Source organism: Narcine bancroftii, chromosome 7 (assembly GCF_036971445.1).
Source record: "Narcine bancroftii isolate sNarBan1 chromosome 7, sNarBan1.hap1, whole genome shotgun sequence".
In the NCBI taxonomy this organism is placed as follows: Eukaryota; Metazoa; Chordata; class Chondrichthyes; order Torpediniformes; family Narcinidae; genus Narcine; species Narcine bancroftii.
The window spans coordinates 213421145-213434323 of NC_091475.1; the positions used below are offsets into that span (position 1 = coordinate 213421145).

The window sequence follows — 13179 nt, forward strand, 5'->3', positions numbered from 1 at the left end:
TGGGCAGTACACAGAGAGGTCACCCTGGGGAAGGGCAGTACACAGGGAGGTCACCCTGGGGAAGGGCAGTACACAGGGAGTCACCCTGGGGAAGGGGCAGTACACAGGGAGGTCACCCTGGGGAAGGGGCAGTACACAGGGAGGTCACCCTGGGGAAGGGACAGTACACAGGGAGGTCACCCTGGGGAAGGGGCAGTAGAGAGGGGGGTCACCCTGAGGAAGGGGCAGTACAGAGAGGGGTGTTCACACAGTGGTAGGGGCAGTACACATGGAGGTCACACTGTGGAAGGGGCACTACACAGGGAGATCACACTAGGGAAGAGGAAGTAGAGAGGGGGGGGTCACCCTGGGAAGGGGCAGTACACAGGAGGGACACCCTGGGGAAGGGGCGGTAGAGAGGGGTGTGGGAGGGGCAGTACACGGGGAAGTAACACTGTGGAAGGGGTAGTACAGAGAAGGGAGTCACCCTGTGGGAAGGGCAGTACAGAGAGTGGGAGTCACCCTGTGGGAGAGGCAGTACAGAGAGCGGGGTCATCTTGTGGGAGGGCGGTACAGATGTGAGTCACACTGTGGGAAGGGAAGTACAGGGGGTCCACTGTGGGAGGGGGGTCCACTGTGGGAGGGGGGGTCCACTGTGGGAGGGGGGGGTCCACTGTGGGAGGGGGGGTCCACTGTGGGAGGGGGGGTCCACTGTGGGAGTGGGGTCCACTGTGGGAGGGGGGGTCCACTGTGGGAGGGGGGGTCCACTGTGGGAGGGGGGGGTCCACTGTGGGAGGGGGGGGTCCACTGTGGGAGGGGGGTCCACTGTGGGAGGGTGGGTCCACTGTGGGAGGGGGGGGTCCACTGTGGGAGGGGGGGGTCCACTGTGGAGGGGTGGGTCCACTGTGGAGGGTGGGTCCACTGTGGAGGGGGGGTCCACTGTGGGAGGGGGGGTCCACTGTGGGGAGGGGGGGTCCACTGTGGGGGGGGTCCACTGTGGGAGGGAGGGTCCACTGTGGGAGGGGGGGTCCACTGTGGGAGGGGGGGTCCACTGTGGGAGGGGGGGTCCACTGTGGGAGGGGGTTCCACTGTGGGAGGGGGTTCCACTGTGGGAGGTGAGGTCCACTGTGGGAGGGAGGTCCACTGTGGGAGGGAGGTCCACTGTGGGAGGGGGGTCCACTGTGGGAGGGGGGGTCCACTGTGGGAGGGGGGGTCCACTGTGGGAGGGGGGTCCACTGTGGGGAGGGGGGGTCCACTGTGGGAGGGGGGGTCCACTGTGGGAGGGGGGTCCACTGTGGGAGGGGGGGTCCACTGTGGGAGGGGGGTCCACTGTGGGAGGGGGGGGTCCACTGTGGGAGGGGGGGTCCACTGTGGGAGGGGGGGTCCACTGTGGGAGGGGGGGTCCACTGTGGGAGGGGGGTCCACTGTGGGAGGGGGGGTCCACTGTGGGAGGGGGGTCCACTGTGGGAGGGGGGTCCACTGTGGGAGGGGGGTCCACTGTGGGAGGGGGTCCACTGTGGGAGGGGGGTCCACTGTGGGAGGGGGGTCCACTGTGGGAGGGGGGTCCACTGTGGGAGGGGGGGTCCACTGTGGGAGGGGGGTCCACTGTGGGAGGGGGGTCCACTGTGGGAGGGGGGTCCACTGTGGGAGGGGCAGGACTGGGGGCACGCAGTGGGAGGGGCAGTACAGAGGGAGGAGTGGCAGGATTGAAGAAATGTACACATTTAGAATCTCGTCCACTTCCTTTGACTCCAAACATGAACCTCCTCTTTTGTTCTGAAGTTGGTCCCATCCTCTTCCTCATCATTCTCTTGAAATATGGAATGGAACTTTCTTTAATCTGTAGGCCAAGTGTCCCTCATGGGGAAGGGGAGAGGGGGAGAGGGTAGAGGGGGGAAGGGGAGAGGGGGGGAGGGGAGAGGGGGGGAGGGGAGGGGGGAGGGGAGAGGGGGGGAGGGGAGAGGGGGAGAGGGGGAGAGGGGGGAGGGAGAGGGGAGAGGGGAGAGAGGGGGAAGGGGAGAGGAAAGGGGAGAGGGGAAAGGGAGAGGGGGGGAAGGGGAGGGGGAAGGGGAGGGGGGAGGGGGGAAGGGGAGGGGGAAGGGGAGGGGGGAGGGGAGGGGGGAGGGGGAGAGGGGGGAGAGGGGGAGAGGGGGGAGGGGGAGAGGGGGGAGGGGAGAGGGGGGAGGGGGAGAGGGGGAGGGGGAGAGTGGGGAGGGGGAGAGGGGGGAGGGGGAGAGGGGGGAGGGGGAGAGGGGGGAGGGGGAGGGGAGAGGGGGAGGGGATGAGGGGGAGGGGAGAGGGGGAGGGGAGAGGGGGAGGGGAGAGGGGGAGGGGAGAGGGGGGAAGGGGAAGGGAGAGGGGGAGGGGGAGAGAGGGGGGAGGGGGAGGGGAGAGGGGAGGGGAGAGGGGGGAAGGGGAGAGGGGAGAGAGGGGGGGAGGGGAGAGAGGGGGGAAGGGGAGGGGGGAGGGGAGAGGGGGGAGGGGAGAGGGAGAGGGGGGAGGGGAGAGGGGAGAGGGGGGAGGGGAGAGGGGGAGGGGAGAGAGGTGGGGAAGGGGAGGGGAGAGGGGAGGGAGAGGGGGGAAGGGGATGTGGGGAGAGGGGAGGAGAGAGGGGGGAGGGGGAAGGGGAGGGGGGAGGGGAGCGGAGGGGGGAGGGGAGGGGAGGGGGAAGGGGAGGGGAGAGGGGGAGGGGAGAGGGGGAGGGGGAGAGGGAGGGGAGAGGGGGAGGGGAGAGGGGGGAAGGGGAGGGGGAGGGAGGGGAGAGGGGGGAAGGGGAGGGGGGAAGGGGAGAGGGGGGAAGGGGAGAGGGGAGAGGGGAGGGAAGGGGAAGGGGGAGGGAGGGGAGAGGGGGGAAGGGGAGAGGGGAGAGGGGAGAGGGGGGAAGGGGAGAGGGGAGAGGGGAGGGGGAGGGGGAAGGGGAGGGGGGAGGGGAGCGGAGGGGGGAGGGGAGGGAGGGGGAAGGGTAGGGAGAGGGGGAGGGGAGAGGGGGGAGGGGGAGAGGGAGGGGAGAGGGGGAGGGGAGAGGGGAGGGGAGAGGGGGAGGGGAGAGGGGGGAAGGGGAGGGGGGAGGGAGGGGAGAGGGGGGAAGGGGAGAGGGGGGAAGGGGAGAGGGGAGAGGGGAGGGAAGGGGAAGGGGGAGGGAGGGGAGAGGGGGAAGGGGAGAGAGGGAGAGGGAGAGGGGAGAGGGGAGAGGGGGGAAGGGGAAGGGGAAGGGGAGAGGGAGAGAGGGGAGAGGGGAGGGAGGGGAAGGGGAGGGGGGAGGGAGGGGGGAGGGGGAGAGGGGGGAGGGGGGGAGGGGAGAGGGGGGGGAGGGGAGAGGGGGGGAGGGGAGAGGGGGAGAGGGGGAGAGGGGGGAGGGGAGAGGGGAGAGGGGAGAGAGGGGGAAGGGGAGAGGAAAGGGGAGAGGGGGAAAGGGGAGAGGGGGGAAGGGGAGGGGGAAGGGGAGGGGGGAGGGGAGGGGGGAGGGGGAGAGGGGGGAGGGGGAGGGGGGAGGGGGAGAGGGGGGAGGGGTAAAAAGGTGATGTTTCAACGCAGCCTCAGGCTGTGCTGGGAGCCGCGGTTCTGATTGGTGGAGGGGAACCACGTTGGGATAATGACTCGCTTCACTGTGATTGGCTGAAGGGTCGTCGGGCTGTTTGTGATTGGATGAAGGGCCGTCTGGCTGTTTGTGATTGGATGGTGTGAGGGGTCGATAACTGACGGCACCAATAAATACGGTGGCGGGAAGATCGAGCGCGCGTTATTTGTTCGCTCCGTCCCCGCTGCCGCCATGTTCGTCGTCAAGAGAGGTTCGGCCCGGGGTCTCTTCGGGGGTGGGGGGGGAGAGCCGGACCCGGGGTCTCCTTTCGGGATGGAGCTAGTGAAGCCCCGGGCCTGGTTCAGCCACTGGTTGGGGGAGGGGGGGGAGAGGGGAGCCCAGTGGTTGGGGGGGGGGGACGAGAGGGGAGGCCAGTGGTTTGGGGGGGGGGAGAGGGGAGGCCACTGGTTGGGGGGGGGGACGAGAGGGGAGGCCACTGGTTGGGGGGGGACGAGAGGGGAGGCCACTGGTTGGGGGGGGACGAGAGGGGAGGCCACTGGTTGGGGGGGGACGAGAGGGGAGGCCACTGGTTGGGGGGGGGACGAGAGGGGAGGCCACTGGTTGGGGGGGGGAGAGGGGAGGCCAGTGGTTTGGGGGGGGGGAGAGGGAGGCCAGTGGTTTGGGGGGGGGAGAGGGAGGCCAGTGGTTTGGGGGGGGGAGAGGGGAGGCCAGTGGTTTGGGGGGGGGAGAGGGGAGGCCAGTGGTTTGGGGGGGGGAGAGGGGAGGCCAGTGGTTTGGGGGGGGGGAGAGGGGAGGGCCACTGGTTGGGGGGGGGGACGAGAGGGGAGGCCACTGGTTGGGGGGGACGAGAGGGGAGGCCACTGGTTGGGGGGGGACGAGAGGGGAGGCCACTGGTTGGGGGGGGACGAGAGGGGAGGCCACTGGTTGGGGGGGGACGAGAGGGGAGGCCACTGGTTGGGGCGGGACGAGAGGGGAGGCCACTGGTTGGGGGGGGACGAGAGGGGAGGCCACTGGTTGGGGGGGGGACGAGAGGGGAGGCCACTGGTTGGGGGGGACGAGAGGGGAGGCCACTGGTTGGGGGGGACGAGAGGGGAGGCCACTGGTTGGGGGGGACGAGAGGGGAGGCCACTGGTTGGGGGGGGGGGGCGAGTGCTGTCGGAGACAAACCAAGAGTCAGAATTCGTTATGAACCTGTATGACAATAAGTTCCTTTGTGGCAGCATCACACGTGCAAAATTGCTGTAAAATATGTATGTGCAAAAGAGAAAAGCGAGGCAGTGTGTTTCATCTACTCAAAAATCTGTGGTGGAGGGGACTAAAGTATGAGGAAGAGGCACCAGTGGATCCAGGCAGGAGGAGGTGCCAGGCAGCATCTGCCTGCTTAATACGAACACGGCTGTGGTTCTGCTCCAATTCCCCAGAACTCTTCCCTGTTGTTCCAAATCTGTCAGTGAGGCATCTTTTACTATGGGCACATCATCAAATTCATGACTAGGTGAAGCAGTTCCTCCTTGTCTTTGACTACACCCCTGAACCTTGGTGCTGTTGAACTGCCCATGTCTTGGGTTGAGAACCTGTGTCTGGACTGAATGTGGGGAAATGGCCAAATTCCTTGTGTCACTCTGGCGTGTAATGTCGTGGTACCCTCTTTCCCTTCAGCTGTGAAGGGTCTTGACTTTACCCCTCCATTGGTGCTAATCAACCTGTTGATTTTTATTTTGCTCCAGATTCCAACCTTTTACTCAACAGTTGGGAGGATCTGCTGCACTGGTCCAACTTTGGGGTTTGTCATTTGGAGTGCTCTGTCTCCAATGTCTGTGAGGGTGGAGATATGGAGAGCAGAAACGTGTGGTTTCTCTCAGCTAACTGAGTCAATGGTATTAAGCTGTCGAATTTTTGTTCATTTATGGGATTGCCAGATGGGGAAGCTGGTCTCTTGCATCTCTGGTTTCAGTCCACAAACTGGAAACAGGCTGTTTTGGAGTGAGGTGAATTTCTTTGGCTGGGAGTGGGATTGTGGACTTAAGGAGGAAGTCGGAAGAACATGACCCAGTCCTCATCGCAGGCTCAGTAGTGGAGAGGGTCAAGAACAAATTCCTGGGTGTCAACCTCTCCGAGGATCTGTCCTGGAGCCTCCTTGTTGATGCATTCACAAAGAATGTTCTCCAGTGGCTAGACTCCATAAGCAGTTTGAGGAGATTGATTATGTCACCCAAGACTCTCATAAACTTCTAGCTGGTTGCATCACTGCCTGGTATGGAGGTGCCAACTCTCAGGACAAGAATAAACAGGGTTGTTAACTCAACCTGCGACATCACAGGCACCAGACTTCACTCCATCAAAGACATTGACATGAGGTGGGGTCTTTATAAAGCAGCCTCTACTGTCAAAGACCCCACCCCTCAGGCCGAGCCCTCTGCCACCATCAGGGAAAAGGTACAGGAGACTGAAGACAGTACCCAGTGGCCCAAGGACAGCTTTCCTGCTGTCATCAATGAACCAAAGACACAGTCTCACTTTTCTGCATTATTAAAGTAGTAAGATGGTTAGAATATGAATGTTTCCACTATGATGCTGCAGCAAACCCTGAATCTCATGACTTGTTCATCCTGATTCTGATCATTGGGGAGGTGTTGCCTCATCAGCAACCTTGTTGAGCGGTGGAGGATGACCTGCTCAATGTTGTTTTGGAACTGGGGGAGGGCAGAGGGAGTTGCTGCCGGCTGCTGGCCTGCCCTCTCTTCCTTGTTGGACTGGTTTTGGGACCACGGCATTGTGTGGCGGGGAAACGGCTGCTCCCTTGTTGCTGGTGGTGAAAGCGGGAGTTCGGCTCACCTTGAGTGGGTGGGAGGCGTGTGCTGCAGCAGCCGGTGTCCGGGAAGTGGGTGAGCCAATCACTGTGCCGATACGCCTGAAAACGGCCCGGCTCACCAGGTGGAAAGTGGACCGAGCCAGCTCCTGACCCCAGGGAGAGTGTGGTGAGCTGGCTGTCCAACCTGCTCCACTGAAGACGCAGATCGGGGGTTTGGGAACCGGCGCTGTCACCATTTGTATCAACCTAACAAGCTCATTGTGACTGGGCAGAATAGGTAAAGAGCCAGAAGAAAAAGGGGAAAGCAAAATGAATGAGTATGGTGCTTTGGCCACATCCCCAGGCTTCCTGTGATATCCAGAGGGCTACCAATCTGTCTTGAATAAACCCAACAACTGACTCTCCAGGCTGCCTGGGAACAACTGATGCACTGCCTTTGCCCCAGTTCAGCCCTGCCCTGAAAGGAGAAAAAACTCTCTTAGAATTGGATAAAATAGAAGTGAAATTTATATTCATGAACAGGTCATGAAATTCGGTGCTTTGCAGCACCAGACTGCAAACATATAACCACCTTACAACATTACTATTTCAAAATAGTACCCAAAAGGTAGTAATGCAGTGTCTTTGGTCCACAGATTATTTTGAATATTTTTTAATTTTCCAAAGACTTGTTTCAATTCAATAAACAAAATATTACATTCTCTTTCCACATATGATTTACAGAGTCTTTGTTTCCCCTCCTTACTCCCTCCCTATCCCTTAAATTATATAAACATACAGACATCTAAAGACTGGCAAAGGTGATGATCCTTCTCGAAGCTAGAGGACCGCAGATATTAAATAAAAACAGGTCGAGGAAAAACACATCATCTGCACCACATTCCCCATGTCATATACTTAATCATTTACCTGCTAGGGTGAATTGTTTATTCTCTTATTTGGGGTGGGAATTATATCTGTGCATTGATGTGCCTCAGATTCGGTTGCCACACTTCAATGAATGTGTCCTATCTCTTCCATAAATTCTGATGGTGATTTTCTCCAGGGGAATGCAACCCTGTACTTCCATATTCCATCATGTGATTTTAGTTGGGAATTGGACTTCCACGTAACCACTATACAGTTCCTGGCTACCGACGAGGCAAATTGAATTTGGTGTTTGGACAGTCTTATCTGTAGTTCTCCAATCCACCTCTAATTTTTTTTCTCTTAAGTGTTCCACAAGTCGTCCTAGAAGGATCTCGCCCTTGTACACAGCCAGGTGGAGAGGACAAAAGTTCCTACCTCCACTCCACACCTTAAACACATTTATGAAATTTCAGGCTTTGACATGTAATTTTATTGGTGTGAGGTGTAACTGATGCAAGAAATTGTATTACAACAGCATGTGTCTGGCATTAACAATTCCTGTCAAGCTATTCCAAACACAAATCTTCCCACTATTGTTCATCAGTTGTTATGCCCAAGTCTGACTCCTATCTTTCCCTTGACCAATGTAAGCCCAGCTTCACTTTGGATCATGGAATACATTCTAGAGAAATTTACACATAATCCCCTTTCAAATTGGTCTCCATGTCACAACAGTTGGGCAGGGTCATTGTTCGTCCCAGTTTTTCCCTTAGGAAAGATCTTAATTAACAAAGCAGAAGAATGTTCTGTTTGATAACTTGTACAGTACAACTCTGATTCTCCAAAATCCTCAGTTATCCAAAATGTTTAAGGAGCCGGACTGATTGGGGACTGTCGAGCTCCTGGTGCTGGCTGCAGGCTCCCGGCATGAACGGGACCTTGGTGGGGCAGTGTCAGTGATCAGCGGTGGCCAACATTTTAATTTTGGTGAGAATTAAACATTAATGGTCAGAAAGCCTGACCTTGTTATTTTAGTTACAAGTGATTTGCTGTTGCTCCAGGGCTATATATATTTTTAAAAAAGTCCAGTTCTCTGAAAAAAAGTTTATCGGAGATGGGCCTGGTCCTGACCATTTTGGATAATCAGAGTTGAGGTGTATTTAGTCCTCAACTGCTCGAACAGTAATGATCCTCAATACACCTGATCCCCTTCTGGCACCAGGTGTCCAGGATCTTATTGCCCAGAGTCGTGTGTATATTGAATTGTTCTGGGTCAAGGGTGTTTCAGGAGATGACCCCACCCTCACTCCAATACATCGATTTATTTGCCACGCCTGGCACACATGTTTTAATGAGGTTATCTGGTTTTTTTCAAAACTAATTTGGCATCTCATTTGTGTCTAAATTCTCCTGCTATCTTTTCTCCTACTGCATGAAACCTAATTTGTGCCCAAGAAGGGGTTTTTTCCCCCCCCTCAAAAAAATGAGGCAACAAACCTCATCTAGGACACCCAGTAGTATTTTTTTTAATCTGGCAGGTTTAAGCTCCCCATTTTATATTCCCATGTCAACTTTTCCATGGAGATTCTGGACACCTTACCAATCCACAAAATGTTTCTGACACATCCATTGAGCATTTTAAAGAAGCACTGAGACAACAAAATGGGCAGCGTTTGGAAAGGATATTGTAGTCTTGGCATCACCTTCATTTTTGCACAGTTAACTGCCCACCCTTGTTATGGGCAGAGGTTTCCATCTAGCCAGGTCCTCGAGCTTCCAGAACAAAGGAAGATAATTTATTTATATATATATATATATATATATATATATATATAAAAATGTATATATATATAAATAAGGTCGGGTCAGATACAGCAATGAGCTCTCTGAACCCTTCTCCATTAACAATAGCGTGAAGCAAGGCTGTGTTCTCGCACCAACCCTCTTTTCAATCTTCTTCAGCATGATGCTGAACCAAGCCATGAAAGACCCCAACAATGAAGACGCTGTTTACATCCGGTACCGCACGGATGACAGTCTCTTCAATCTGAGGCGCCTGCAAGCTCACACCAAGACACAAGAGAAACTTGTCCGTGAACTACTCTTTGCAGATGATGCCGCTTTAGTTGCCCATTCAGAGCCAGCTCTTCAGCGCTTGGCGTCCTGCTTTGCGGAAACTGCCAAAATGTTTGGCCTGGAAGTCAGCCTGAAGAAAACTGAGGTCCTCCATCAGCCAGCTCCCCACCATGACTACCAGCCCCCCCACATCTCCATCGGGCACACAAAACTCAAAACGGTCAACCAGTTTACCTATCTCGGCTGCACCATTTCATCAGATGCAAGGATCGACAATGAGATAGACAACAGACTCGCCAAGGCAAATAGCGCCTTTGGAAGACTACACAAAAGAGTCTGGAAAAACAACCAACTGAAAAACCTCACAAATATAAGCGTATACAGAGCCGTTGTCATACCCACACTCCTGTTCGGCTCCGAATCATGGGTCCTCTACCGGCACCACCTACGGCTCCAAGAACGCTTCCACCAGCGTTGTCTCTGCTCCATCCTCAACATCCATTGGAGCGCTCACACCCCTAACGTTGAAGTACTCGAGATGGCAGAGGTCGACAGCATCGAGTCCACGCTGCTGAAGATCCAGCTGCGCTGGATGGGTCACGTCTCCAGAATGGAGGACCATCGCCTTCCCAAGATCGTGTTATATGGCGAGCTCTCCACTGGCCACCGTGACAGAGGTGCACCAAAGAAAAGGTACAAGGACTGCCTAAAGAAATCTCTTGGTGCCTGCCACATTGACCACCGCCAGTGGGCTGATAACGCCTCAAACCGTGCATCTTGGCGCCTCACAGTTTGGCGGGCAGCAACCTCCTTTGAAGAAGACCGCAGAGCCCACCTCACTGACAAAAGGCAAAGGAGGAAAAACCCAACACCCAACCCCAACCAACCAATTTTCCCTTGCAACCGCTGCAATCGTGTCTGCCTGTCCCGCATCGGACTTGCCAGCCACAAACGAGCCTGCAGCTGACGTGGACTTTTTACCCCCTCCATAAATCTTCGTCCGCGAAGCCAAGCCAAAGAAAGAAAAGATATATATATATATATATATATATATATATATATATAAATATGTGTGTGTGTGGCGGCGGCCCCAGTCCGAACAGATGTTCATTCTGATCCAAATTTGATAGTTTCAATGAAAGCAAGAAATCATCTATTTTGGCAGGGTTGGTTCATTGATTATTGAGGAATCTATTGGCAGTGGGGAAGAAGCTGTTCTTGTGCTCATCCTTAGGCTCCTGAACCTTTTCCCAATGGTAGCAGAGTGAAGAGGGCATGGCCTGGTTGGTGGGTGTCTTTAGGCCCTTTCAAACTACTGTGTAAAATGGGGCAATTTGCCCAGTTATGCGGCAGTTAGACAGGGTCCAACTGGGTCACTGACCTACCTCAGAGGTCGTCAGGGATCCCAGTTAAACTTAGCTGATTTGAAAATTAAATTGGCCAACCTGCTTATTCCAGTGATGTCATGCTTGTGTCAGCATCTGAACATCTGGCAGTACACACTATGAACCATATTAACCAAAATACACACAAACATTTCCCTCTTGAATATACATAGTGTCATTTTCTCCTCTTTTCCCCCCTACCTTCCCATCCCCCTCCCTACCCACTAAATGTTCAACATATACAATACAATAAACCCATTAAACAATGTCATCACACAATGAAAATAAACAAGAAAATTGTGTCATCTACTTTTACACACTGGGTCAGTTCATTTTGTTGTCTTCTCATTCTATCATTTTAGGGGGTGGAGGTCCGCGGTAGGACCTCTCTGTTCCATGTATGGTTCCCAAATTTGTTCAAATAATGTGACTTTATTTTTTAGATTATATGTTATTTTTTTTCCAATGGAATGCATTCATTCATTTCCATGTACCATTGCTGTACTCTCAGGCTCTCTTCTAATTTCCAAGTTGACATTATACATTTTTTTGCTACAGCTAAGGCTATCATAATAATTTTTGTGCTATTTAATACCGGATTTAGATCTTCCCAAAACTTTTTTACTTTCTCACATGCCCAAATTGCATGTAATGTTGTTCCAGTTTCCTCCTTACAGCAAAAACATCTATCTGATAATGTTGGATCCCATTTATTTAACTTTTGGGGCATGATATATAGCCTGTGTAACCAATTATATTGTATCATTGAGTGTGTGACATGTCATTGTGGGGGTCGGATTCCCCCTTAAATTGCCAGGTTGACAATTTAAAAAATTACTTCCATCACCTTTGCCTGAGTAATCGTACTTGGGTCCCAGAAGGGCAGGTGCTGCAATTTGAAAGGGGCTATTGAGGTTAGTCTGCTTTTTTTGTAGTGCATATTAGAATGTGTAGTCTACTCACTTTCTTATTGTATCAGAAATTATTTATCTCAGAACCTAGTCTATAATGAGTTAATGCAGCAACATGTACAGATTCTCTGAATTTCAGGTGCAATAATATCATTTAAATGAACATATTCCATGAGGCAAGAAAAATATAAATAGAAAAGGATAGATGAATACTCAGTAATACTTAATTTTGTAGCTTTGTTCTTGTTTGGATATATACGATATTGTGTGTCATATGAACGTGATATTAACTGAACATTATAGTATAGTCTCCGCTCCATCCTCAACATTCATTGGAATGACTTCATCACCAACATCGAAGTACTCGAGCTGGCAGAGTCCGCAAGCATCGAATCCGTGCTGCTGAAGACCCAACTGCGCTGGGTGGGTCACGTCTCCAAAATGGAGGACCGTCGCCTTCCCAAGATCGTGTCTATGGCGAGCTCTCCACTGGCCACTGAGACAGAGGTGCACCAAAGAAGAGATACAAGGACTGCTTAAAGAAATCTCTTGGTGCCTGCCACATTGACCACCGCCAGTGGGCTGATCTCGCCTCCAACTGTGCATCTTGGCGCCTCACAGTTTGGCGGGCAGCAACCTCCTTTGAAGAAGACCGCAGAGCCCACCTCACTGACAAAAGACAAAGGAGGAAAAACCCAACACCCAACCTCAACCAACCAATTTTTCCTTGCAACTGTGCCTGCCTGTCCCGCATCGGACTTGTCAGTCACCAACGAGCCTGCAGCAGACGTGGACATACCCCTCCATAAATCTTCGTCCGTGAAGCCAAGGCAAAGAAAAGAAAAATAGTGTCTGAACCCAGCTTTATGAATACTTGAATTATGAAAGTTCGCTTATAAGAAGAAATTATGTTTATAATGGGTTTTCACTTTTACAAAAATTGCCTTCCATACTGGTCAATGGGTCTTCACTTTACGAATTTACAGTTTATGAATGGTTTCTCAGGAATGCTCTACCTTTGTCAACTTGTGTTAAATTCAGAAATCCAACATGTGTAACTTGGTTCTCACGAGGCAAAATTTGTTCCTCTTTGATGATCCATAAGAACTGGAGTGCTAAATATTGGTTCTTGTCTGTCTTGTTTGCTTTTGATTTAAGTGTGGAGTTTCGGTTGCCATGTTAATTTTTTGTATATTCAGAATCAGAATTTATTGTCACGAACAAGTCATGAAATTGGTTGTTTGTGGCAGCGTCATAGGGCAAACATTCATATTATAACCATCTTACAACGATTACCATAAAAATGCACAAAATGTGAGGCAGTGTCTGGTTCATTGATTATTGAGGAATCTATGGCAGTGGGGAAGAAGCTGTCCTTGTGCCCCTGGGTGCTTGTCTTTGGGCTCCTGTACCTTTTCCCAATGGTAGCAGAGTGAAGAGGGCATGGCCTGGGTGGTGGGGGTCCTCGAGATTAGAGGCTTCTTTTAAGACACCGTCTCATGTAGATGTCCTCGATGGAGTGGTCTAGGGTCTGTGATGTCTGACATGGACAAAATCATCTGTAAAAATTGGACATGTATATAACTCCCAGGGCCAGGTGTGGGGTGGCAGGGCAGATGTGAAGGAGAA

At 53.5% G+C, this 13179-nt stretch overlaps 1 protein-coding gene across 1 annotated transcript in view; it reads left to right on the top strand.

Annotated features, from left to right (window-relative positions):
• Positions 1-3660: 3660 nt before the first annotated feature.
• The window catches only part of rrm1 (ribonucleotide reductase M1 polypeptide), a 38578-nt gene continuing 29059 nt past the window's right edge, over positions 3661-13179 (top strand). Inside the window, exon 1 of the mRNA XM_069892262.1 lies at positions 3661-3767. Coding sequence (XP_069748363.1) covers positions 3749-3767 — 19 coding nt within the window. The 5' untranslated portion in view covers positions 3661-3748. The remainder of the gene's footprint in view (positions 3768-13179) is intronic.